This window comes from Anguilla anguilla, chromosome 19 (assembly GCF_013347855.1).
Source record: "Anguilla anguilla isolate fAngAng1 chromosome 19, fAngAng1.pri, whole genome shotgun sequence".
NCBI classification, from domain to species: Eukaryota; Metazoa; Chordata; class Actinopteri; order Anguilliformes; family Anguillidae; genus Anguilla; species Anguilla anguilla.
In genome coordinates this window covers 15,065,672-15,093,215 of record NC_049219.1, presented here as the reverse complement: position 1 = coordinate 15,093,215, position 27,544 = coordinate 15,065,672, and the positions used below count along the sequence as shown (strand labels likewise).

The following is a 27,544-nucleotide window of genomic DNA, read 5'->3' as shown; positions in this document are numbered from 1 at the left end:
CACGGCCGTGGAAGGCTCTCGTACCCACAGTAAGCGGATGCCAAGCTATCCCAGAATCCACCTGCAGCAGCAGGTAGCAGTGCCATGCCAAAGGGAGATGTACGTTCCGGCGGGCTTGGACGAGGCTACAGCGGGACGGGGGTGACCTTGGTTGAGACGCCTCTGCAAGCTGGCAGGCAGGAGCCATACATTATGAGGACTTATCAGGGGGCATGTGCTCTTAAAGTGCTGAGAAAAGTTTTTTTGACTTTTCTCTGCCCTTTGGAATTTTACCAAACCCCCTTTTTTTCCTCCAAAATCTGGCGGCTCCTCCCACAGCACCGGCGGAAGGGCACACAAGAGGCGCCCGCGCCAAAAAGCGCTTCAGGCCAGCCCACCATCGCCCGTCCGCCATTACACTCTGCAACCCGCCAGCTCACCTGTCCCAGGTACTGCAGCCAGACCCTACAGCTTCCTCTACAGCCAGCGACATCACCAAATCTACCCTCACAGCGACCGCTTCAGCGCTCTGAATCCACACTGGTACTGTCGTCGTTTCATACAGCACTGCAGGGGTTACACAGTACTACTTAGGGAAAAAAATGGACTTCCCTCAGATCAATGTTCAAATGATAAATATTGCTAACCGCTCACAGAAGTGTAAAAATAAATGCGCAACCTCTTTATTGGAAGGAAAATCAACAGAAGACTCTGCTGCCAATAAGTGATACTGTATATTACTGGTTATGTCAGCTAAACAATAACAATCCTTTTACTGTAAGGGGAAAAAAATGAACACGTGCCATTTGAACTGTGTTCCTAATGGGTGCACCCACACCTCAATGGATGGGGTGGAGGGAGGGGGGCGGGGGGTTTGAGGGAGGGTACATGCATTCAGTTGTACCCCCATTAGAAATGTTGAAATGGGTTGCCAGGTGGTCTGGGAGACCGGGGCAGCTGGGGGAAAAACCGGCTGAATGGAAGCTCTGTCCCAGGTCTCCTCCTGCTCACAATGAGAGCGCAGAACCCACTCAGACAAAGCGGCCTGACCCAGCCCCGTAACCGTGGGCGACGGGGAGGAGAGTGACAGGGAAAACTCCAGCTATGGTGCTGGGGGGGAGGGGGGAGGGGGGAGGGGGGGAGGGGGGGGGGCTACCTGTGAATGAGGAGGCTCCCAGGCCAACACCCTCCCTGTCAGCAGAGGTCGCTGTGGATTGCACTCCTTTGAGTAAGAGCGAGGCAGAGGATAAGGGGTGGGGGTGCCCTACCTGTGAATGAAGAGGCTCCGCGGCTCTCCTGCTCAGCCCGCGGCCCCCGCCGTGGCCCCCGGCCCCCGACACCCTGCCGGCCGTCTGCAGGTTGATGGGGGCCATCTGCAGCGGCTCGGCCCCCAGAGCCTTCTGCCCGTTGATGTGCGCGGTCACCATGGAGACGGGAGCCTTGGCCGGCACCACGGAGATGGCTATGCTCTGGCCGGGCGGCTTGATGAGGGGGAGGGGCTTGGAGTTCCCCACGGGACAGCCCCTCACAGCCAGCTTCTGTAAGAGGGAGAGGGAAATGTCACAACTGCCAGATAAACCTAATAAAATTTTTTTTTTTTTTTTTTTTTTTTTTTTTTTTTTAAAAAGGAGAATGTACATGTTTTCACTCCAACCCTAAGGAAACGCACCTGGTTCAACAGCGGGAGATCTCACTGATTGATCTCACTGAGTCAGGTGGGCCAGATTCGGGCTGAAATGAAAACCTAGAGGACGGCGGAGCTCCAGGAACAGGGCTGGGAGCCACTGATGTACATGACGGCTCGGCAGTGATACTGCACATAATGGCTCCGGTCCAAGACCCCACAGGTGCTGCAGTCAGGAGAGCAGCACTAACTGCTGGAGCTGCAGAGAGCCTTCTGCCACACTGTCTCTAATATACGCACACTAACTTCTGCCACACTGTCTCTAATATACGCACACTAACTTGTGCCACACTGTCTCTAATATATGTGCACACACCTCTACCATACAGTCTATAATATACATGCACTCACTTCTACCACATCTATAATGCACGCGCAGGCACGCACACACACACACGCAGGCACGCACACACACGCACACACTTTTGAGTCCAACGTGTCTGGAAAGGTGTCAGGGTTAGTAAACGTGTTCTCACAAAGAATACGGAGCTGAAAGCTCATTAAATGCACCCTCTCCCCGAGTTCAGTGTCTTCTGGTCACTCAAACCAAAGCAAACATGCAGTATTTGAGTTTTATTGATCGCGTTGGGCTTGCCAATAACACGCGGCTGCCACACAGAAATATTTTATTCTGAGAGAGAGAGAGAGATAGAGAGACGCTGGAGAGAGAGGAGGGAAATATGGAAATATGGAATATGGATCTGTTTATTTATCATTCCCAGCTTCGGAATCCCCGCTGAGTGTCTTAATCATCCTTAACAAACACGCATCCGTAATCTGTTCATTCTGCTCCCACCCAAATATTCTGCAGTAGATTAGTTCCATTTTTGTTTTCCCCCCGATTTAGTTCCTTTGTGTGCAAGTAAAAAAAAAAAAAAAAAAAAAAAAAAAAGGAAAACAGAAAAAGAATGCTTCTCAGCTACCAATCCCCAAAGTGGCAGTGCCTGGATGTAGGCATGTCGTAAACAGCTCAAGCTTGAGAAACAGAGCTATAAAAAACGTGAGAGGCAGGAGCAGCTCACTAATCCCACCCAGGTCCAGAGAGTCAGGGAGAAGTTAAATCACTGATTCATGTATTTACTCATTTGGCGACCGACTGAGGTAGCCGTGTCCACTCTCTCGCCAACCTCTCACCTCGCTCGTCCTGACAAATGAAACGTTAACGACACGTCCGTCTCCACGCTACGAGCAGGCCCGGGCTCGACCGCGGCGGCAGAGTTTGGCAGCCCCCCCCCACCCCCACCCACTCCACACACACCCCCCTACCCGCCCACTACTCAGCCCGGCCTCTGAAAGAAAACGCATTTCCAGGCTGAGACAAGCACACCTTCCCTTTTCTCTTTTCCAGCAGTTCATACACTAACAAAGTGCAGGAGGGGGAGGGGCTCTAAATATTTGATACTCTATTCAGCTGCCCTTCTTCCTCTCCCTGTACCTTTCAGGGCTGAGGGGGAGGGGTCTGTGTGTGTGTGTGTGTGTGTGTGTGCACGCGCATGGGGAGGGGAGGGGAGGGCAGCCGGGACACAGAAATAAGTGTAGGCGGGCCCCACTGAACGCTTATGTTTCTGCCTCTAACTCTCCTTTTGGAAAGGAAGAGAAAAGACGAGAGATTGTGTTAAATCCTGACATTACATACTGACACTGTACTTTAATTTTTTTTAAATTTTACAATGTCCCGTGCATTGGGTACAAGTATCTAATTTCAGTTCATGTGTGAACATAATGAAGTTGAGTCAGTAACAGGAGGGCCATACGGTGTCAGTGTAAGTTAGTGTCATTGACTGAAGAATAGCTTCCTTGGAATTACTGAAAGATTTTTGGGAAGTAAAATCCAATCTCTGGGTCAAAAGAATCAGCCTCCAGAGGATTTCCTGATGAGAACAGAATAGTTTGGGAGTTAAATGCGATTCCCAGAGTGTTTTCTGATCTATAATATCACTTGTGCAATTATCTTTACCTCAGAAATGTACACTGAAGAAGTACAATTTAGGTCATACATAAACAGATACAAAACACACACGCGCGCACACACACACTCGCTCTCACACACACACACACACTCATGATCACACACACAAATTGCTTCCTGTATTTCTGAGTTTTCTGGCCAAAGCCTACAGGGATAGATAAATAACACACTTGATTATTTCATAACTTCACAAACTGATGATTACTAAGGCAGAACATGGACTGCACTCACCACACAGACATTATAAAGGGGGAGGGGGTTTGGGGGGCTCAGATTAATTTAAGGGGGTGCAGCCTGAGCCACTGCATATTTAATCAGGGAGAGAGACCATGGCTTGTCTGCATTCATTTTTTTTGTCCTGGTGGGATTGGGGGGGGGGGGGGGGGGGGGGGGCTGTCCAGGCACTTCACTGTGGAGTGAATTTACAGGTTCATAATAAGCAGAGGGGAGAGAAGGGGGGTAATGTATGAGTAGGAAGAAGGGTTTTTTTTGGAGAGTGGGGGGGGGGGGGTCTCCGTGGAAACTGAAGTCCTGCTTTGTGTCAGATTGGGCTCCAATCAGCAGGCGCTGTCCCTCTCCCTGTGACGCTGTGGAACGAGGAGAGGAGCACAACACAAGCACCGCAGGGCTCGGGCCTCCCTTCCTCCTCCACTCTGTCACTATCCCCCTTTCTTTCCTCCTCTCCGCTCCTGCAGCACGCACGCACGCGCGCACGCGCGCACACGCGCACACGCGCACACGCGCACACGCGCACACGCGCACACGCGCACACGCGCACACGCGCACACGCGCACACGCGCACACGCGCACACACGCACACACACACACACACACACACACACACACACACACACACACACACACACACACACACACACACACACACACACACACACACACACACACCACACACACACACACACACACACACACACACACACACACACACACATACCACACACACACACTCATTCACATACTACACACACACATTCACACACCACACACACACTCATTCAGACTGAGAGGAACCCCTATCAGGGGAGCAGGCTGCCCAAGTCTGTCCCAGCTGACCAACTGCCTTTCCTTTGTGTGAATAAGAGAGCCAAAAACAAAACCCAAAGTGGGATTCCAGCATATTCCGTCCCACCGCTCTCCGTCTGATTGGCCGGCTGTGAGGAATTTCTGTTCCCCCTCGTTTGCCCGCCTGGTGGTGGCTCTCATTGTTTGAGGGGATCAATCTGAGCCACAGGCAGCCGCAGTACCAGCATGCATCTGGGCTTCAGGAGGGCCCGTGCTCCTCTGACTGTCCCAAAGGTCAGAGAGAGAGAAGGGGGGAGAAGAAAGAGAGAGGGGGGGGGGGGGAGAGAAAGAGAGAGAGAGAGATGGGGGGGGACACAGAGAGAGGGGGGAAACAAACTGGTTCTGAATGACCGAGATCTCTTATTTTCCCAATTATACACCATTGTTTCTGCGATATCTGGCACAGCTGAAACACTGCATTGGTAATTGAATACGGAATGTGGTGAGACGTATAACTACATTTTCAGAGGTTTGCTGAGAAGTTTCCAGAATGACAGAAAGCAATTTTCCGCTCTTTATCTGTGAAAAGTCTGGCTTTGGGCTCTGGATTAACTTTAAAGCGACCGATCCAATTCCCACCCGAGGCTGTGTAACGGAGAACCCTTAGATCCAGGCCCGATAAAGTGCTCAGGGGAGTTACCTGAACACGGATAAGAGAGGCACAACACTGCTGTGCACAGAGCGTGTGCGCCACTGCATTCTCAGAGCCTGGATCTCTGTGCAATCCCGGGGCCAGAGAAGTGACTGTGGGGGAAACAGGGGGATTCATTCCAGTGGATGAGCGGCCATTTTGGCTCCTTGCAGGCGGTCGTGGATTGTGTTGGCCCTGGTGAACACAGGCGCGCGCACACGCAAGTTCAGTATTCGTACCAAAGACAATGCCTTGTTTTTTCGGTGCTACATTCCCCAAAAGACTTTTTCTTCTTTGCTTCAGACCCTAACTACAGCCGCTGTGCTGTGGACAGGAAGCAATCTCGTCTAACAGAGCGCTGGGCTCAGCTCCTCTGCAGCCCTCCAATCTGAAGCCCTCCTCGCGTCTCTGAATGACTTGGGCGTGCTCCAGAACTCAAAAAAAAAAGAAGAAGAAGCGGCTCAGAAAAGCTGAAGTGCCATTCACTGCGAGCTCGACCCCGAGACTGAGCGTGCACCAATCAGCAGGCTGGAACACGGGCATGCAGGTGTTGTTATGGTGATGGGGGGAGGGGCGGGTGGGTGGGGGGGGGGGGGGGGGGGGGGGGGGGGGCAGGAGTAGTGCAGGCTGGAGAAAAAGGAGGGAAGATTGTGACTAACAGAGAGGCTCTCAGTGGTATGGGGGGGGGTGGTGGACGCAGATTCTGAGTGGAAGTGCACACGGTGGCCTTCACATATTCTGAGCGCTCTTTCAAAGAGCCCCACACTCGAGCACTGAATTAACTGTGCTGCTCTCTGCTCAGCACGCCGAGGCCACACTACTCTTTATTCTGAGAGCGCTTGCTTTACATTTTAAGTAAAGAAAAGAAGAAACTACAACCTCGGTTTAATGCATCCCATTTAAGCCATTTTGTGAGGTACATTACCATTTTGGATAGTTCACCAATCAATCATGGGAATGCTGCAATGAGGACTCGCAATGAGGCAAAGCACAAGTGCCAACACTGCTGCAGGATCAAACACTCCTGAGTTACCTTTTTTTTTGGGGGGGCAGTAAAGAGAAAAAAAAAAAAAAAAAAAAAATCACCTTTTTTGGTCTTTTTTTTACTCCCAGAGAAAACAATTCTGACTGAGCAGCCCCTAGTCTGTCACACTGTCTGCAGGCAATAAATCAATTTAAATGCAAATCAAACACAACCGCCTCATTTTCCTCCGTGTGGAATCACCTCATCGGAATGCCACCCGGAAGACTGTCTCTCTGCCCCGGAAAAAAAGAGTCAAGAACGAGGCAAAGAAAGATAACAAAATGAAACTCCTGCACACACCGTATCTGGGCATGGAGCCAGCGCTTTAAACAGCACTAAAGAGCTGCGTTTGCGCCAGATAAACCGGGAGGAACACCGCACACTCGGCTGCGCCAGCACAAGCATCTCAGAGAGAACACACTGCAGGGTCCTGTGCACAGAAGGGAAGAGGGGGAAGAGGTGAATGTTTGTTTAAGAGCTGCATTATTCTTGCAGTCAGATTAAAAACTGGCGACGTTGCCGCGGCAAGCGGGAGAAATCAACGTGACTAATTCCCCTGGTTTGGCACAGCTCTGCTCCTGGGCGCCCGAAGATCTGCATTTTCTCCCCATAAATTCTTCAGGCCGCTTACAGCTGGAATGAGCGCGGAGATGGGAACAGCGTGAGCGCGGAGATGGGAACAGCGTCATTACTCAGCCTGCTCGATTCTGAGAAGGCGCACGGACGCACCGCGACGCGCGCTGCGCAACAACAAAAAGGCCTTGAGCCAAACGCACGTTAAAACAGCTCTGTTAACGGTGCCGACAGTGGAAAACGGCCACAAACGTCCTCAGTTCAGGGCGCCAGGTCCAGGCGTGCTTACAGCCAGCGACATTATCCCTCAGCCCGTCCTGGGATGTCATGCTGTCGTACTTCTGCAGAAAAGCAGAAAAAGAAAGTCTGGCCAAGATGAAAAAAGGTCAATAATCTTGTGCAGTCTTGAATATGTAAGTAACAAAGCATGACAGCGCAAAGGTCAAAGCACCTGCTGTACTTTAAAAGATGGAGAGAGAGAGAGAGAGAGAGAGAGAGAGAGAGAGGGCTGTACAAGCGGCTGAGGAGGAAGAAGCGGCATTCTACCCATGATTCATCTGCACCACCTGTGAGCAATTCCTCTTCCTGACCAGAGAGCGTTAAAATCACACTCTTCATTATAAATAGCTTACGTCTCCCCCCCTGCCCGCTGCTTATTAAGAGTCAAATAACGCCATGGTTCCTTTCACATCCCCTCATTTTGAAACGAGCGCGGAAAAGAAAAGAAAGGCTTCCGGCGCGCTCTCGCACCCTTCCCAAACCCACCGGCATCGCCCACGTGCTCGCCGCAAGCGCCCGAACATGGAGGCGTGTCCAAATCCAGCCTGGCGACCTTCGCCGCACGTCTCACCCCCTCTCTCTGCACTCCCCTCCACCCTGTGCTCTCCAGTAAAGCTGAAAAGCCCTGAAAAGCACACAGCGGCGTAGTGGATAGGGAAGTGGGCTTGTGATTGTAACAGAGCAAGGTAACCAAACCTGACCCGCTTTGGCTATTTAAAAAAAGAAAAGAAAAGAAATATTCAACCATAAAATGGCACTGCGACCAGGAGAAAGGTGCAGTGCTTTAGCTGAGCTGGCTGGATACATGGGTACTACTGTGAGGAAGCCAGGCCAAGTCTGCCAAGCAGATCCACTGAGCCAAGACTTTTTTTTCCCCTGTTTCCAGCATGAGTCACTCTGACAACACAAGAGCCTCATCCACAGCCAAGAGGCCAAGAAAATGAGGAACTGTAGTTCTATTTTTCCCCTCAGACCACCTGCAGATCAACTAACCCCTTAAAAAGCACAACCAGCGAGTGTGTGTGTGTGTGTTACTCAGATCAATCTCCTCCGAACTGCGTCCGTGAGGCCTGGCAGGCTATTTCAGGAGCGGGTCAGGGAGCGGGAGGAAGTGGACGAAGGCTCCGCTTTTTGAGTCCGTTCCAGAGAGATGATTAGAAATGCAGAGTGCAGCCGGGGGCCTGGTGACTCTGTGACCCCGCGGGCCGCCTGCGCTGATCTGGCACTGCTCTCTTCAGGTTCCTCTGCCACGCTCCTGCTCCTGCTCCTCCTCCTCCTCCTCCTCCCGCTCATGAGCACACGGAGGACGAGCTGGCTCGCCCTGAGGGTCACGCTCTGCGCTCACGCTGGGCTCCTAAAAACAGCAGAGTGCGCCTCTGACCATGACTATGTCCATACTCCTCCCCAAACGTGATTACGCCTGTACAAGGGCGAGGCCCGTCCTGACCCATCACAACAGTGACGCACGGCGAGGGTCAGCTCCAGACCCCTGCCAGGACGCTCAGTCACAGCTATGACTTCATTATTACAGCCTACAAGAGCAACCAGAACCGTTAGGGCAATGACTGGGCCAAGCCTCTGTCACATTTCACTTAATTAAATAATTGACCGGGTCTACTTTTCATTATGTTTTTTTTTTACCATAATGGCAGAGAAACAGCAGTAGGCTGCATGTATACATCACACTTACCAGACATCTCGGCCCGAATGACATCATCACCCATCTCCAACTCTGACCCGCGACTGCATTAGACGCGCCCATGCGCCGTGTGACCCCGCCCCTCCAACAGGAGACGGGTCGCGCCCCCTAACGCGGTTCTGAGGCCAGCGCCGACTCCGCTGCCGCCGATGACGGGACGCTAACCGGACCATAATTACCCGTCAGAAGCTCCGTCGGCAAGCGTCGGCCCGCCGGCAGCGCCACTCTCTGGTCTCATCATCGTTCCCCCGCGTTACGAGGGACCGCCGTCGTGGTAACCGGCCTTGCCAACCGCGGGAACTCCATAAGCCCCCTCCCCCCAACCGCGGGAACTCCATAACAACCCCCCCCCCCCCCCCGCCATTCGAGTTAATAATGTGCCCCTGACCTTTCTGCAGCTGTGACCACTACCGAGTGGGCCCGTCTCCGTCTCCACGGTTACTGTCTAACAGGGAGGGAGGCAGCACGGAGCAGTACCTTAATTACAGTGCAGCTCCTGCTGCATTTGGACAGCGGCATGGTTTTTATTTTTATTTTATTTTTATTTTGGCTCTGTACTGCAGCACATTTGAAAATAAAACAATGAAAAGATGAGTTGAACATGCAGACATGTCAGCTTTGATTTGAGGATATTTGTTTACCCTTGTACAGGGCGATTTGTGTAAGAATGCGGATGTAAACGCAGACGGTCTACGCGTTAACCTCGCAGTCACTGTTTCATTTCAAATCCAATCTTCTGGAGCTCAGCGCTAAAACAGAACAAAACACGCAGGCGCAGTCACAGTACAAATACCTGCACCACAGCACAGTGTGTGGGAATCATGAAAGCCCTTATTGCAGGGCTGCACCAAGCCCATCTCTCTCTAATAACAGTGGGCTTTGACTGTGGGAGAAATACTGGAAGCAAACAGGATGCTGGCACTGGGGACCTGCAGACGCGATGCTGGTGTTCTCTCACTCCAATTTATTGAAAAAAAAAGGGGGGGGGGGGAAGGCAATAAAAGTGCTTTTGAAAAGTCCTGCCAAATCAATCCACCAAAAAATAAATGAATAAATAATGGTGAAGGAAACGAGTTTGATAAAGCGTAAACAGCCAAATCAAAATGCCATTTTAAAAAAATCGGCCCATTTTAAAATGTCAAGTACCACCGTATAATCAGTCCCTCCACTTTGCTGATATTTCTACAATAATTTGAATATTTCGTCCAGGGTGGGGACGGGGGGAATCCTAGGCCTCCCCACACTGCTGTAGAGCCACTGAAGCTCCTGGGGGGGGGGGGGGGTGCGGCGCATTACAAAAGGGCAACATCCAGGGGAACGTAGAAGAGTCTGAGAGCAGCATTCAGATCAAATAGATACCCGCCAACTGACCAATGTGACTGGAACCCCCGTTTTTTTAGCTATCCGGTTTTTGAAGCCTCAGAACAGAACGGTGACTCCCTCTGGTTGATCAGGACATCTGCATCGTCCTAAATTTGTCATATTACTTTGCAGCCTCTTTTTATCATTCTTTTCATAACGTTATAACTTCCTGTGCCGTTTATGGATGCAGAAACAACAGCCACACGTCAGCGCTATACACTATAAAGGCAGGAGTTACACACGGGACAAGCCTTGGGCCCATAAGGTTTCACTGAAACAAAAAAAAGGGATAGAAAACCACCCAATCAGCACCCAGGGGCCTGCAGACCAGACCAATCATCCTACATAGACTGGCAGGAAGGCAGGAGGGATCAGCCTACCAGTGAGGGACAGATTAGTAAGATGAGGGAATGGCACACAAAAGCTAGGCCTGAAAGAGGCAACACCAGAGGCCTACAGCTGGGAAATACACCAGTGTGCCTGAGCTAGAGATGTTCCTGTTTGTCTGAGCGACTGTGCTAGGCTCGGATGCACCACACAGCTTTGCTGTCTGTCTTGCTGGGTGAGCATATTTTCTCCACACGCTGCCAGTTACAAAATATTTGCCATGCTGTGTTAGAAATTTTGCGAGCGAGCAAAAAAAAATAAATAAAAAGGATATTCCAGCAATATTCAGGAACTGCCACACACATTATGGTCTTCTGATACTTGAGTCTAAGTAAGCTCACATCCAGCCATATAAATGACCTCTTGGAGAAGGAAATTATCCCACTGTTAAGTCTGGATAATAAAATTACACAGGAACGGCTTTTGGTTCTACCCCACATCACACATCCACCCCCCCCCCCCCACCCACCCACCCCCCTGGCCACCACCTCCACAACACGCCTAAAATAATTCTCTCTCTGTCTCGGTCTCTTTTCGAAACACTAAGCTGATTAAAAATACAACACGACAACAGAAGCAGAGAAAAGCACAAAGTGTAAAAGACAGAGAGTGACTCAGTGAGAGCGCGCTGTGGGGGAAGGTGGCGGTAGACTGGAGCAGTTGGCTGGGGGAAGTGAGGGAGGAGGTCTGTGTTGAATGTGAAACGCTGGCAGACTGCGCAGTGGCTCTGCTCTCTGGGCGTGTGTGCACAATCGTGTGTGAGTGTGCGTGTGTGTGAGTGTGTGTGTGTGTGTGTGTGTGGGTAAGGGGGTGTGTGTGTGCGCGCATGTGGGTCTGTAGTGGAAAGCAGCAGATGGACTCTGCTGACAGTCACTGAATACAGATGCAGCAACAAAGAGCAGAAGCAGCCGAGCAGGAAGAGCACTGGAGCGCGCAGAACCGCCAACACTGACAGCCCTCTGAACGAGACCTCCACGACTGGGCCTACAGGCCCTCTGAACACCTCCACGACTGGACCAATAAGCCCTCTCAACGAGACCTCAGCAACTGGAGGCTAAAGCACAGATGCTAAATATTAGCAACTTTTCCGTGTGGACATGGGAGAGGGATCACACTGCCTGTAAGCTACGACAAACAAAAGTACTTGTAAAGAGCAGGTTGTGGGAGGCAATGGAATGGCAGCGATCACGTTAGAAAATAAATTATGCATACAATATAAATTTGTTTTTAAAAACACAAACGTCAAAACTCTGAGATGTTAAAGTTAAGGAGTAATTAACGGGACAGTGCTCAGTCCTACTGCACACACTGCCTGTCCTAGAGCAGGGTCAAGAGGGCGAAGAGAGGACAAAAGACAATTAGCTACAGGAAGGACAGTAATGGTGCCCTATCCAGCCCCCCGGGGGGGTGAAAGCCAAACCAGAGTGCCAGAGTGACAGAAGGGATCTTGGCCAAAACAAAGAGGGTCATAGTGGGAGAGGCTGGAAGCTGTTTGGGCCCCTCCGCTCAACCCCAAAAAAAGGAGGGCCTGAGAGAACACCCCGTCCTGCGGCTGCTCCTTCACTCCGTACGGCAGGAGCACAGAGGCCAAATCAGATCACCCCTCCATCAAAAATAAGAGCCTGAGTGTTAACTCAGCGCACCGTTCACTGTGAACGGCTCAACGCCTGAGTTTACTTGGCAATATCTTGTCAACGGTACATTAGGCTCTCTGCTCTCTCGTTTGAGCTCGTTTGAAAAGCTGCCGCGTCAATGCAGTATTGACCATATAACAAATAAGCCATACGAACGAGAGTAAAGCAAACGGCTGATCCCCGATCAGTTTTCCTGAAGCTAATCTTAGCCACAGCTGTTTCATTAAAACAAATGAAACTGTATCTAGGATCTAGCATGTAAAGTGTGTGTGGAACATGACCTTCATTTAATGGCTAATTTATCTTGTGGCAGTTCATAATTATTTCTGTTACACAAATACAAATTTGTAAAATGTAAAAACACGCAATTTGGATGTGCTTCTGAAGTCAAGCCCACAACCCAGCTAACGCAAAACCACTCACAACGTTGCTGCCATTTACGTGCAATGTTAAATGACACTGACACAACATTGCGGTAACGTTGCGAGAACACTTGCGTGTCGGTCGTGATGGTGCGCTCATAAGGACGCAGGTATTTGGCCTGGGGCCCTGGAGAACAGCGGCGGCTCTCATTAAAAGGCCTGGCCTTCGCCCCCCCCCACACCCCCCCTTTCCTTCTGCACCATTACGGCTGATCTGCGATCACTTCAAATTAGATCTACAAGTCAATAGCGCCAGTCAATATTTCATTTACTCGCCACAGGTGGCCATTGAGTCCGGGGCGGGTGCTGAAAGTAGCCCGGGGGGGTGATTTTGGGGGGGGGGGATTTGGCGACGGGGCCCAGCAGGACCGAAGAGGGCCGCAGTCGCAACGCTACAGTCAAGGGCCAAACGGGGGGGGGGGGGGGGGCGGTGGCCATGGCGACGGGCGCTCAATCTGCAAACGAGAGGGGCCTTGGGCGGCTGGGAGTGCCTGAGAGGGGTCAGTTAATTAGGGGGGCAGACGACAGGAGCCAGACGCGCGAGCGCTGAGCGCCAAGCCGCCGCCGCCGCGTCCACACGAGCTCCGCGTATCGACGGGGGACGCGCGTCCTGACGGCGAGGCTGGACACTATCGACTGTCCCTCATAGTGTACGTTTCAGCACAGTAGAACATAGGGTTAGTGAGACTAAGACCAGAGACTCAGGTTCCCTACAGGAGACTAAAACTAATTCCTTGGTCTTAAACGCCCACCTGGTCCAGCAGAGCCACGGCTGGGTGGGCGTCTGCAGTTTCCTATTGGTCAATGAGGGCACCCCTCCTGTACGGTCACTGTTCTCACACATTACAGCGGTCTGACTGACCCCTGACCCTTAACCCCTGGCCCACACAAACACTCAGCTGGGTCCGCACTGGTCCCACAGAGAGCACAGGTAGGAACCAGATCCTTCGCATTTTCATCAGGGGGGTGGGGGGGGGGGTGAACAGGGAGAGGACCAACCCTCTACAGGCCTACGGCTCCGGAAGGTTCCTACCCAGGTTTTGCAGACTCACTCCAGCGACGGCTTCATCATGGAGTCACTCAGCGGCCTGTTGTCTCTGCCCTCGTCTGATGTGTCCGGGTGACGGACTGGCCCCCGCTTCAGTACCGCATGAGTCACTCAGAGGGAGAGATTTAACGCCACTATAAAACCGCCACGGTTTCGCTCTCTCGGCTCAAAGATCGGCCGCTGAGATTGGGGTATCTGCGCTCCGTCAGAGAGTGGATTTTCTAAAAAATAAAGGCCTCAACACCTTTTCACAATCAGCCGTGACCTCAGGCAGAACAGAGCGCTTCTGGTCCCGTCCACAGCAACGGCCCGATAAGACTCGGCTCGCGCACGCCGACGCGCAGCAACCCGAAAAGCACGCGTGTGAACACTCAGCAGCCACGGAGAAATGCTAATACACCCGTCTAACAAGGCAAACCGGCGCGCCGCGATGGAAAACAAACTCCCAATTACACACATGAACGCTTCGCCACCATTATCCCACATCACGGAGCACAAAGTTCACTTTAATGAGGTTTTTCTTTGTTGTTGTTTTTGTTTTTTTAAACACTTAACACACGGTGTGTTCCAGCAAGGAAGAAATATCCAGGCAGAAGAAAAAGGCGAATCTGCTGGAAAGTAGTGGTGAAAATCGACGTACGGACTGTCATAAATCTGGCCTCTGAAATCAAACAGACGCAATAATGAACCCAAGCGCGCGCTCTTCCCCTCTCCTCATCCCCCCTTTTTAAAGCAGCGCAGCCTACATCTCACTCAGCATTTCTGTACAGTCCTGCAAGCTTAATGTCGCTTCAGAACATAAGGGAAGGCTGAGAACCACGTTACACACAGACCACAGAGCCAGTTTCATTTAAACAAATTACCCACAGACTCCCAAGTCAAAGGTACACCATTAGTTTCAGCGATTAAAAAAAAAAAGAAAGCCTAACATGGAGGCATGTCTTCCTCTCCTTGGTGGGGGTTGGTGGGTAATTTTCTCCACCAGTGCATTTTGGGGGACACTCCTCTAAACTTCAATGTTCCTGAGCCACACTTGTGTACTTCAACATGCTTTTTCCTCCAATCAGCTCGCACCCACAGACACACTGGAAACCATGGGGGGGGGGGGGGGGTACTGCTGTTTTCTGGCCCGTGATACCCAGAGCAGCGCATTCATCCAGACACAACAGATTCTCCCGTATTTCCCACCGTCTGACACCGTAATCTGTTTGAAGAATGCAGGATTACCAAAGGGAACCATGGGAGAAAAAAACGTTTTTTTTTCTTTTGTGTTTATATTTTTATTTTTTTAAATAGATTCTGGCATCCAACTACTGCTGTCCTGACTTCAACCCGAGAGTTGTGATGCAAAAAAAGTCAACAAAAAAAAAAGGGAAACGGATAGTTTTATAAAACAGACAGAAGGACCGGAGCAGGAACAGGGCAGTTCATTTAACATGCATTGCTTTCCACACAGGGGAAATTCATAAGCGCAGTGGCGGTAGAGACTGACGGGGGTGCAGACTGTAGGGATTCAGCAACCCGTCCTGCACACACAGACCCTGGCCACTATTATCCTCAAGGGGGGACAGGGGGGGCATTCTGGGGGCTATTCTGCACCCCATACAAGCCAGGATCTCACCAAGCCATGGAACAGAATGCTCTGATTAATGGGCGTATTGACTAATTAAATCAAGGTGAGGATGAGTTTTCCATTTCACTCTGATAGCCAGGTAACCCCACACACTACCCACTGCTGCATCCAGGGCGCATTACTTCAGTATCTTACTGACACCACGTACAATCTTTGATAGTTCGCACTTGTTGCTTATTAGACTATTTTCATGCCCGCCAGAGCAAACATCGTTTAAAATCAGCGGCGACTCGATACACGCTTTTTCCCCCTAAAAATTGTTTTTTTTTTTTTTTTTTTTTTTCTTTTACTGCTGCTGTAACAAACAGGCAACATGGAGTACTGCAGATCTGACAGGGTCTCCGCGGCGGAGGCTGCCATGTTGTTCGTCGGGAGGCCCCCCCATCCCCCCCAGAAGGAAAGACAGATGAGTGTGTTCAGGCCCGTGCCACCCACTCCATCCTTCACGCCGTTATCGCCGGCCAAACTGCCATTTCATTAAGAGCAGGCAAATGCGATTCTCCTCTGGGCGTGCGTGAGCCCGCGCCTGAGACAAACTCCGCTACAGATCCAGGAAAATGAAAAAGGGAAAATAAAAAACGACTTGAGCCGGACGGCAAAACCAAAGAAAGGTCCGTATGTGCAAATCCAAGGGCCTCCTCCTGAGGACAGGACATTAACCCGAGTGTGTGTGAGGACTGCACACGGACAGACTGTGGATACAGCTCTCTGTTCCACTGGCGGGGGGGCCAACAAGCTCATTAAAGGCAAGTAATCATCTGCAGATTCCATTTACAACCAGGTACACTCCATAAATGAATTACACTTGTAACCTTTTTATTACACTCCTGTATAATTTTCTGGGACAGAGTGTACAAGGGCTTCCAAGAATATTTTTCCCCATTTATTTTTATGCTTGTTCATTTCAGTGGTGCAGTAATTTGCACTGGTTCTCCATACCATATGTCTAGGAAGTCTTCCCGAAAGCTTCAGATTTTTAAATGTACTTAGTGATCGTTAACTACACCCCCCCCCCCCCCCCCCCCCCCCCCACATCACCCCCTGCCCAACCCAAACACATATATACACACACACACAAACACAAACACCTATTCCATACAGGGATGCAATGGAAATTAGCTTTATCAAAAAAAAAAGCAAAAAAAAAAACCTCAATGACATCACAATTGAAGCAGTGACATCACACACACTGAAGTCACAGAGGAGTTGAACTCCCCTCCTCCCTGCGTGACTTTGGCTCAGACACTCCAAGGCCGTTGGAGGTAGAGCGATATTCATGTGTCCTTTGTTCATGTTCATGGGGGTCATAGGCCACCGTGAGGAGGAAGAGGATGAAAGGCACGAGGCCTGTTGAAGAGGCACTGCCCCCTCAGCAGGGTTTTCAATACGAGCGGTTCAGCAGGGGGGCACGGCTGGAGAGAAGGGTCTGCTCTGTGAAATCATCTTGCAGCAGGTACTGAAGATTGATTTTGCCCTCAAGTTCTGACCTGGGATCGGTTCCAGCTTTTTTCCATATATATATATAAATTTTCGGGGTCAGGCTTCAGGTGTGGACAACCCTGGCCCTCGATTGATTTTTTGGGGAGCAGAGAATAGGGGTCTGCATGGGGCCAAGTACTGTAATCATACACCCACCCTCACGTGGGAAGGGAGTGGGTTATTCTCCCTACGTTTCCATCCATGTGAAACTCCTTTAACAGACATTAAAAGGTAAATCTGAGGAAGTCTAACAACCTCATAGCTGTTTAGTTTTAAGTCATGCCTTGGGTCCTCAATTCCAAGCGACAAACACACCTAACGACCCACTTAACGCAAAAAAGTCCTCACAACATTGGTGCCATGTAGTGGCAACGTTACAACTCTGACAAAACACTCCAGTAACATTGCGAGAACCTTTTTTTTGTTGCATTGGCTGGGTATTCCTGTCAGTGCTGTTCTCATTACTACAGTGATGGGAAGTGCAGGAGTTTGGAACAGCGGGGAGGGGAGCTCCCACCGTCCCCTGGGCCAGGTATAGTCACTGCAACAGCTGCCCCGCGCTGTGGAGCCGCAGAACGTCCCCGCAGGCCGCGGGCGAACCTCGATATTAAAACACCCGCCGCCCTGCAATTACAGCCGCCGCTTTTACAAATGACTTCAGCAGCGAAACAAAAGCAAAATGCAAAAACGTAAAAAAAAAAAAAAAAAGCAACGCTCGTTTATAAACAAGCACGCCGCCGCAATTTCTGGAAGCCTAATGGGGCCGCTGGAAGTTCCATTAGATAAACAAAAGGACCGAGCTCCACCATTCAGGATTTTTCTTTTTGGTTATTTTGCGGAGGGAATGCAATTATTAAAACGCAACAACGGCAGTTGTTTGACTACTGATAAGGGTTCGCAGTAGTGCTCTCTCCCCGCGGGCATATTTCTTGGAAGTGTTCATTCTTGGAAAATGCGGGCATTCTGCAACTATAAAAAGAAATAATAGTAAAATTGTGCGCATCTATTAATTCACCGATTACTTATTTATTCACGGCCGAGCATCAGCCATCTGGCATTCTAGCCAACCGCCGCTGCCTTGAATAGGCTCCTCGGGCCTGACAAGGGAGCACTACTCCGACACACAGGCCTCCTCCTCACCTCCTCCAAAACCCGGCAAGCAGGAGGTCAGACTCTAGGGGAGGAGGTGCTCATGGAAGCCACAGGAGGAGGAGGAGCTGACCTCCTGCACACACAACTGAGGAGGCCTCCCGTCTCCGCGCAGGGACGATGGACACTGTAAACAAGCAGGCCCCATTTGAAGCCTGGGACTCGCCTGAACAGCTCCTCCCAGCTAGTGGAGCACAGACTCGGGCTGCGATGCCCGGTGATGGAGCAGGAGCTAATAGCACCGAAGGCCTCTGTTGCACCACTAAGCCAGCTTGCAAAAAATTCTAAGAGGTTTCTTCATACTCCCGCTACGCATAGAGTGAAATTGGCAAAAGGAAAATACAGAGTCCATCTCTGCTCTTTCACTCAGGTGGTAATGAGACTAGGCAGCTCAGCCTTATGGGCTGGATAACCTCATGTAAGACACATCTGCAGCTAGCCAGGTCATTTGGCCCCAAAACACTCAGTGAGAACGCGCCAGAACTTACAACTGGGGAGCATCCAGGCCTGTCCTCAACCGCACACACTTCCGTGCAGGCCTCACACACACACACCGCTCCGTCACTCAAACACGCCCGCCATCGAAATCGAGCGAAAGGCAAACGATAACGGCCGTTCCGAGCGAACGCCTACAAGCTGGTTCTTGCTCAAACGCAAAATCTGGGCTCAGGCGGAGCCCGCGGGTCCATACGGCCCGGCTCAGGCAGGCCACCATTACCGCGCGGTAACCGGCCGCATCATTCCACTGTCAGCAAGACAAACGCGCCGGGCCCCGCCCACTGGAGCACGCCGCCGCCACCACCAAGCCATTCAGATGATGCATGTTTTCAAATTTATTAAGGAGTGATTGGACGAGAGAGCGAGGCCCGGGGTTTTTTTTTTTTTTTTTTTTTTCCCTTAATGATTTTTTTTTTCTCCACTGCACCAAAGTCCCACCACTGCTGTTCTTTTAAGCATATTGTTACGAGGATCAGCCAATTACAGTTTGTATGCTTGCGAAGGAAGGGAAGTTGCGTGGGTCTGGCTGAGAGAACACACCGGGGGTGAGCCGCCATTGGTTCGGCTGCCATATCAGGGGTGGGGGAAGGCAGGCAGGCGTCACCCCCTAGGGGTGTAATATATATATGCGATATTACATCTTCATTTAGCCCTTACGCTGCAGTTCTGGGGGAGCTGCGCGAGGAGGTGTGACTCCAGCAATCAAATTTACGAATGTGCGACAGCGTTTAGAGGTGAAGCGCGCACTGTGCACAGGACAGAGCACCGAGTGACAAAAGGGCTCCATCTTGCTGTATTCATTAGAATGCCAGGCTTTAAAGTTCCATATAAAGCGATGTGCTAAATTAATCAGATCCTCATTCAAGATGGATTAACACACTGAACAATACGCTGGCTGCACTGCATTCAGATACACACGCAGCGGCTGTATTGAGCCAATAACAACGGATGCCACGTCAAATAAAACCAACAGGAGCATAAATAGTCCCCGTGGAATTGATTTGGGCCATCTGTGAGCACTGACTGGATGGCTGTGGAAGAGAAATCTTCAGCTGCTGTTTATTTTTACAACATGCAGAAGCCATTATAGGCAGGTAAACCATGTGGATTTATTGTGAACCACCAGAGGAATCTCTCACGTGCCAGTCTATAAGCACAATTACTTTGAGCGTGCGTGTGTGTGTGTGTGTGCCTGTTTGTGTGTGTGTGTATGAAAATGATGAAAGAATCTGAATGGCACGGCAAACTTTTAATTTGAAAAATCTCTCCGCTATTTCCTTACGAGGCTCCGCCTACTTCACGCGTCTGAGACCTCCCTTCGCACCACTGGGCAGCTTGGGTCCTTGCGGTGCTGCAGCAGAGGATAATTAGCAGGGAAACTTGCTCTGCGAAAGGCTTCCCGGTCACATTGCACACCCCCACACCCCCCCAAAAAAAGGTAATTTAAATGCCGCCTGCTTTCTACTGCCAGTAGGGAGAGTGCCAATGTGTATAAAAAGAGCCGCAATGTCTCCCCAACACCGCTTAGTTGCTTGAATTCACATTCTAACAAATGCAAATACACACCCAGGACATTCACTAGCAGTGGCTGTTATGCTTATTCAAAAATATATTTAAAAAAAAAATAAAACCCCACTACCAGCAGCTATAAATCTATATATCGCAACAGTTATTCAGAGGCACTGTGTTTTTTAAATTTATTTCTCCTTCATCAGTGTCAGGTGGCAGCAGCACACGTATGCGATGGGGGGGGTGGGGGGGGGGGTTAGCGCTGCGTCTGCCTCTGCTCCAGCGCCAGCGAGCGGGACAGACACGGCCTGCTGCCACAAGAGGGTGGAATGGCGTTCCCAAAAGGCCAAACTTATGCCACCGCTAAAGTCTGTTTTTTTTTTCTTCTGCTGCTCAACAGCAGCAGCAGCAGCAACTGCAGTGCGATCTAGTGGCAGAGATGCTGGTCACGTGACAAGGTGGGCGTGGTTTAGAATTCCAGTCACTCCCCATAGCAGGGGCTAATCCTTAATTGCCCATTTTCTTACAAGAAATTAATACTCTTAAAAAATAGTGTACTTTAATTTCTTTGGTATTGTCCGCCAAGGAAAATAATATTCATGTGGTTCTCATATCCAAAGCAAGATCTTTGAAGTAGACACTTCATACAGGAGATAAATGTGGAAACGTGTGCATGGTTAATTGTATGTATAATAGCAAAGCCAGAGTAAAATCACCTCTGGCTAGCCTAATTGATCTCTCTTTCACTCCCCACCCTCCGCCCCCCCCCCCCCCCCCAATCCTTCCCCTCTCCCCCTCACTCACCCTCTCACTCGCTCCCTCCCTGTAGTCTCTACCTCCTGTCCTGTCACTCCCAGCGACCTTGGCACCGGACCCAAATCACCAGCCCCATTCATTACCCCCCCGCCCCCCCCCCCGGTCCTCATTACCGCTTGCACAAGCGCGTGACGCCACAAGGACGGCCTCTCCGCGCGGCTGCTCAGCGTGAGGCCTGGGGCAGAGAGAGCCCAACAGAGAGAGAGGAGTTTGACGGGACACTATTCCACACACCCACCCCCCTCTACAGCCCTCTACCCCCCACCCCCCAGGAGTCGTATATCTTCACACAGCCATTTGTGCCCACAGACAGGAGCCGGGTGATTTCGGAGGCTTTAAAGCTGTTTTCCGTCCCGATCGATGTGGGCGGCGGAGTGGAGCGGTGAGCCCCCCCACCCCCAAACCCCCGCCCGACCCCCACCCGACCCCAAACCCACCCTGTCTTCCCCCCACATGAACCTGTCAGCCCACAAACTAGCTCTGCACACCACCACGGCACTGTCAACCAGACACCTGCAGTCATAAGACCAGCAAACCAACCTTCAACTCAGAGTTTTAAAATGCGTTCAACTGAGAAAAATAATCATTTAAAAAAATCGGCTGCGTGCACAAATAAATGTAGGCGTTGAGTCTAGATTTTATCGTGATTTATGTTCATCATTTTGTAAGCCCTAAATCACGCTCTGACACCCTTAATGAGGGGGCTGCTAGTGACCCATATTTCTTGCTTTGCTGCCTGAGCAAAGTTATATTCTGCATCGATTTGATACCAAATGCAACAGACGCACAAGCACATCATAGAGAGAGTCTGGTGAGGGAAAAGTAGGCTACTGGCAGGTAAGGCAGACTGCTGGGTTTTGATTCTGATTGGACGTGAATTTCAGCCGTTTTCTGTCAAGAGCAAGGTTATATTAATTAAATTAAGTAACATTTAAAATGGCACCATCCCTGTCCTCCATGGTAGATCTTCACCAAGTGTTACTGTCAGATTAAATGTCATTATAAATCATAATACATCATTTGTCAAATGCCCATTATTGCACGTTTAATAGAAATGACATTGGAGAAGAAGGTTAAATTAAATATCTTTACTCTTTAGTGTCCTTTTGTTAGGTTAAAAGCTTATTGTAGCCCTTGTTCAAAAAGCTAGTGTAGAACAAGCCAATATTGCCCACTACAGCCCACTTTACAGAGAAGGGCTCAAATTTTACTAAATATTCTTCCTGGACGATCATTTTATTTAATAAAGTCCATATTAAACATTACACATCAATATAGCGGATTGTGTGCATGCAAAGAAATCTGATTGTGTTAGATACTGAATTTTTGCCATATTTGGTTTTGCTTCTACAGCAGAGACTACAGTTGAACAAGTACGACAAAACGACCTTCAGCAAGGTCACAGCGGCAGTATCCCAACCGAACACTCCAACCACCGTGCAGCGGTCATATAATCCATATAATCCACGCCAAGGATGCTGGGTACCGCGTCCAGAACCTCCCACTGCACTGGCCCGCTGGAAAGATCTGGCTATGGTTAGGGTTTGGCGGGACTGAGGCGAGACCGGGTCGGACCGGTTCTGACCCGTACTGACCTCCAGAGAGATACACAGCAGCCGAACGCAGGGCCTGCTGTTCACCTGTACGGCCCACCTGGCGGCAGAGGAGGGTGAACACACAATACGTCACACCCCATCCTCCCGGTCGGCCTCAGCGAAGCCTGCTCGCTTCCTCACTCCCTGCCTACAAAACAGGCGGCAGTGCCCCCTCCTGAACTCCAGGCCTGTGCCGCGTATGGGGCTGTAACTCTGGATACCGAGCGGCTGCGTGATGGTTTCAGCAGTGGAGATATTAACCCCCGTGGGAGTCTAAAATAGCAGCGCTCTTGTTTGTGCTTATGTGCTGGGGTGCGGTAGGTTTCTGAGCTGCGAAACCTGGCAGTACGCCCAGTCAGCCGGCACTTGGGCCGAGCGCTCAGGCTTCGCTCTGAAAAAACAAAACATACCGTAGAGTCAATCAGGCTATAATAAGCTATATGTAAACTATGGCATCCACTGTTGTATTTAAAGAAATACTCGCATGAAGCATGCTGGTATAAATATAGGGAATGCCCCCATTATCTTTAGATGAACACTGCTGATATACTGTGGGATCAGGTTCATCTCGGATACACTCCAAGATTAAATTCTAAAAATAAAGCCTGAATGTTCTCACCTAAACCCTGAAGAAAAACTCGAAATTGCCATCATGAGTAAGGGAACAAACCACACCTTGTGTGGAAACATACGTTCTGGGGTGTCACAGAGCAAGGGAGTCTGGGTAACTGAATAAACTATCCTTACATCGCACTATTGGAACCAATCAGAGGTTAAATCTTATTTTATTCATGTATATCAACTTTATGGCCTTGGCAATATCGTTTCATTACTTCCATGACAATAAAGCACTTTGAATAGAATTGAATTGCTTTAATGAATGCGAGTCTGCAGAAACAACCTCCAAAACACAGTGAAGACAGTTTTTTTCCCCACAACCCAAGGCTTGATTCTCATACAGGACCCCACTGTTGTACCATTACTTCAGTAAATATCCGACTGTATAAATGAATAATACCTCAAAATGTAAGCTGTGCACGTGACCCTATTCAAGGGTACTGCCAGTGTGAGGACATTATGCAACGTGCTGGGTTATTTAGAAATGCTCGTGATGTCCCTCTGTTCAGTCAGAGCTGACTGCTGAAAATAAAGGTCTGACATCTCGTTCTTACAGCAGCTCTTTTCAGTTATTCCTCCGTCACGCCGTCCTGAAGACGTCTCAGGAAACCAACGTGTCAATCTGGCCGAGGCCCCTCTCCCACGCCAGAATATCGGGAGGGGAAGAAAACCCGCTCGAACACGGCCAGCACTGCAAGCTCAGACACAACACTGGAAAATGTCTTTTGTGCATGTTCATGTGTGCATGTGCGTGCACACGTGTGCGCGCGCGCGTGCACGTGTGTGTGCGCATGTGCGTGCACGTGCGCGTGTGTGTGTGTGTGTGTCTGTGCGTGCGCGTGTGTGCACGTGTGCACGTGTGCGCATGTGCGTGCACGTGTGCGTGTGTGTGTGTGTCTGTGCACGTGTGTGTGTGTATGTGCGTACGCGTGTGCGTGCGTATTTGCGTGCACGTGTGTGTGTGTGTGTATGTGCGTGCGCGTGTGCGTGCGTATTTGCGTGCACGTGTGTGTGTGTCTGTGCGTGCAAGTGTGCGTGCACGTGTCTGTGCGTGTCTGTGCGTGTATGTGCGTGTGTGTGTGTGTGTGTCTTTAAGAGGCCAGATAGTGCGAGCGCACCCCTGGCAAGCCGGAGTCTATTTACAGTGAGTCACTTCGCCTCTCCACTTCCCGGCGCTGTGTTTAAAAACGCAGCGCTCTATTAATAGCGCCCGCCGCCTGATCTCCTGTTAAGAGAGCAGAGAAGTGCTGCATACGAACCACGGCATCTTCTGACTGCCCAGCCACGGCAGAGAGAGAGGGAGCGAGCGGGGGGGGGGGGGGGGGAGAGGGAGGGAAAGGGAACAAGACAGAGAGGGAGAGGTACAGAGAGAGGGAAAGGTAGAGAGAGAGGGAGAGACTTCATGATAAGTGAGACCCTTCATTCCTTCTATTTCTCCGGACACCTGAGGAAGATCACCTAAATTCACAAAGCTTGCTATTGCCAGGTTGCATTTCTCTTCTAAGATGTTGCTCACTCATCTACGATTGGCCCAGATATATCACATGGGGCATCTAGGCCAATCAGAACATAGCACTCAAATCAACCACTCCGTTGTTCTGCTCCTCCTCCTCACACAGCTGTGCGATGAAAACTGGTTCCGCGCCCCCCTTCACCTCACTGCCATCACCATCGAAATTCACCTCAATTTGCAACCTAAACTTGTAAACCCCACCCCCCAAAGCCTTTTAGATTCCTCTGAGAAACACTAAGAGAAAGAAACAATTTCACGGCTGCGAAACACTACAAGGAAGGAGACGACAGCGTTTCGGCAACACCCTGCAGGACCCGCCGCACGAATCGGCGCACATGCCTCACCACCGACCGCGCCGCCAGTCCAACCCCAGAGGACCGAAACGATCTCGGGACGACAGACTGTTCGCATCACGAGTTTTCAAAGTAGGGACTCAAAACGCGAAACAAGTTCTTGACAATATGATCACCGGGCGCAGTTTGAATGGTCTGGTGCAAACAGGCAGGGAGTGTGTCCAGCTGAGTAAAATGTCCCATAGTTGAACTTGGTATGGATATTTGACGGGCTTACAGAGTAGAATTTCCCCATCTGCTGCTGCTCTTAAATGATTTCCAGAAGGCCAGGTCTTTTGAAAGCAGCACTATCCTGCCAGGTACACTACAGTAGTTAATGGCTTTCGCAGAAAATCCAACGGCCCAAATGCACCTCTATGCAGAAACTGTTGGTTACAGGGATGGGCTCTTCGATTCATTTGGCTCTCAAGCTGAAAAACACTGCACCAAATGCATCAAGCCCTCGTGTCCCTGTTGAGCATTAACCACCATTTCCCATCATTCCCCAACAACAACCAAAAGCATCATTCAGTGGCTTTCATGCTTTTAATTTGGAGGGGTTTTTCCAAACCGCCTAATGCTTTGGCTTATAATTTTGGTCCATTTAATAGATTCTGAAGTGTCTTCTGAACCCAAGTGCAAACCAAAAAAAAAAAATAAATAAAAAACAAGCTGGTAATCCCAGGCCAGGTGCAAACGAGCGGAGAAAACGCAGCAAACACACACACCGCAGCGCTGCAGAAATTTCATAGCATGAAAGCAAAAAAAATGGGGGGGGGGGGGGGGGGGGTCACTAATGACAAACGCACAATGGTTCAGACTCCGAGCAAACAAAACCACCCTAAATAAATTGGACGCATTAAATCAAGCCCGTTAATGAGAATGACCGCGTGCGCCTTCCTCCAGCAACGGAAGAGAAGCGGGCCATTCTGAGGATGACTCAAATGGAGGATTAATTACCCACAGTGTACCCGCACCGTGCCCCGCACCACAGACCCTATTACACTAATTAAAACCCGACGGCAGACCAAGTGACCTGCAGAGCAAACTCCTTAAAACCCGAGGAAAATGAACTGCAAACGCCCCTCAAGTCTCTTATTCACGCGTGCACTTCAGTCTGTGGGGGTCTGGTCCCCATTAAATCTACATTCGAGTTATTCACCGTGCACCTCCCTTGTACAGGGGCCTCTGCTCTCCATAAACATTTTTGCAAAACCGCAACAAATTTTGAAACAAGAAAGACGAAGCTTGCTCTTCCCTCCTTAGGACGGAAACCGGAAACTCTAGGGTGTGTTCAAAATAGGCACTACCGACTGACCAGGTCTCCCCCTGGATTTGGGGGTCCTCTGTGCAATATGCTTTTCCCCCCATCAACCTCCCTTTACCTCCAACCTTCACACACAAGCGCAGTTTGAGTTGTGGACCAGGGTCTAATCTAAGTCCAGTCCCTCAAGACTGGTGCCTGCCCACCTTTCCAATTAACATGCAAACAGCGAGGACGGGGAACGGATTGGAATGAACAAGCATTAGGTTTAATATGAGCAACCTCATTTAAAATGGACCTCTGCCAGCCTGTTTAGCTAACAGTGGCAGACAAAGGTCAACAACTGGAGATGTTTTTTTATCCACTTGAGCTGGTAACAAAAATGTGGGAATTTGAAATGGGAGTTTTAAAAATACCAAAAGAAAGTGCTATTGCCTGAAGTTGCGGAGTATTTTCTCTAAAAACACTCACTGGTAAATCCTTCTTCACTTTATGCAAACATAAAACTAGAGCAGTAAAAAAAAAAAAAAAAAAAAATGGATATTGACAAAAGTACCACGGGCTCACAAACAGCTTTAACTTTAGCACTCCCAAGGAAAAAAAAAAAAAAAAAGAAAAAGGATAGACATAAAACTACCTAGGCATGAAACCAGAAAGGTTTTTCCAAACACAAAAACGTATTCTGAATCATGCCGTCTTCTGTCAGGCAGTCCTGCCTACGCATGAAATCACTCGGGTGAAGATGATCAACTGTACCCGAGGAATATGTAGGGGCTTTTATTATTTTCAAAAAAGAAACATTCTGTCCACCAGTTGAAAATCAAAGAAGGCTTCAGTGGAAAACAGTAGTACTCACAAGTAGTGAAATTAGAGGCTCTCTTCCCCTTACTGCAGCACAACCCAGGAGAGTAGACCTCCTACTCAGCTCGACTGAGCCTCTCATGTGATGCAAAAAATCCACACACACACACACACACACACACCTGCTCCTCATTGCAGATTTAATCCAGCTCCGGAAAGCACCGAGGAAAGATAACTTTACTACTGCTACCTTGCGGGTTAGCCAGGATACAGAGCCAAGCTCCCTGGTGGTGGCAATGCATTCAGTTTTAAAAGCGTAGCACCAAGTGACTCTCACTACAGAAGCCTGCTAAACATGGCTGCATTACTCGGAATATCGTACGGAATCATACGGAATGACATATGGAATATCGCCCATATCGCAACATTTTCCCCCCAGTCCCTGCCTCAGCTATCCCACAATGCCCAGGGGCGGGAGCTCAGTTTGCCACTACCGTCTCCATTCAGTTATTTTCATCACCTGCTTTTTTTTTTTTTTTTTTTTTTTTTTTTTTGAGTGAGAA

General features: G+C 50.0%; 1 protein-coding gene across 5 annotated transcripts in view; it reads right to left on the bottom strand.

Moving 5' to 3' along the window:
- phf21b (PHD finger protein 21B) overlaps positions 1 to 27,544 on the bottom strand; it is an 88,401-nt gene that overhangs the window by 28,478 nt on the left and 32,379 nt on the right. For 4 of the 5 annotated variants that reach the window (XM_035401737.1, XM_035401739.1, XM_035401741.1 and 1 more), the window contains one exon: positions 1,248 to 1,517. In XM_035401737.1, coding sequence (XP_035257628.1) covers positions 1,248 to 1,517 — 270 coding nt within the window. Of the gene's footprint in view, positions 1 to 1,247; positions 1,518 to 1,648; positions 2,005 to 27,544 lie in introns of those variants that run through there. The other variant, XM_035401742.1, reaches the window with a different exon arrangement.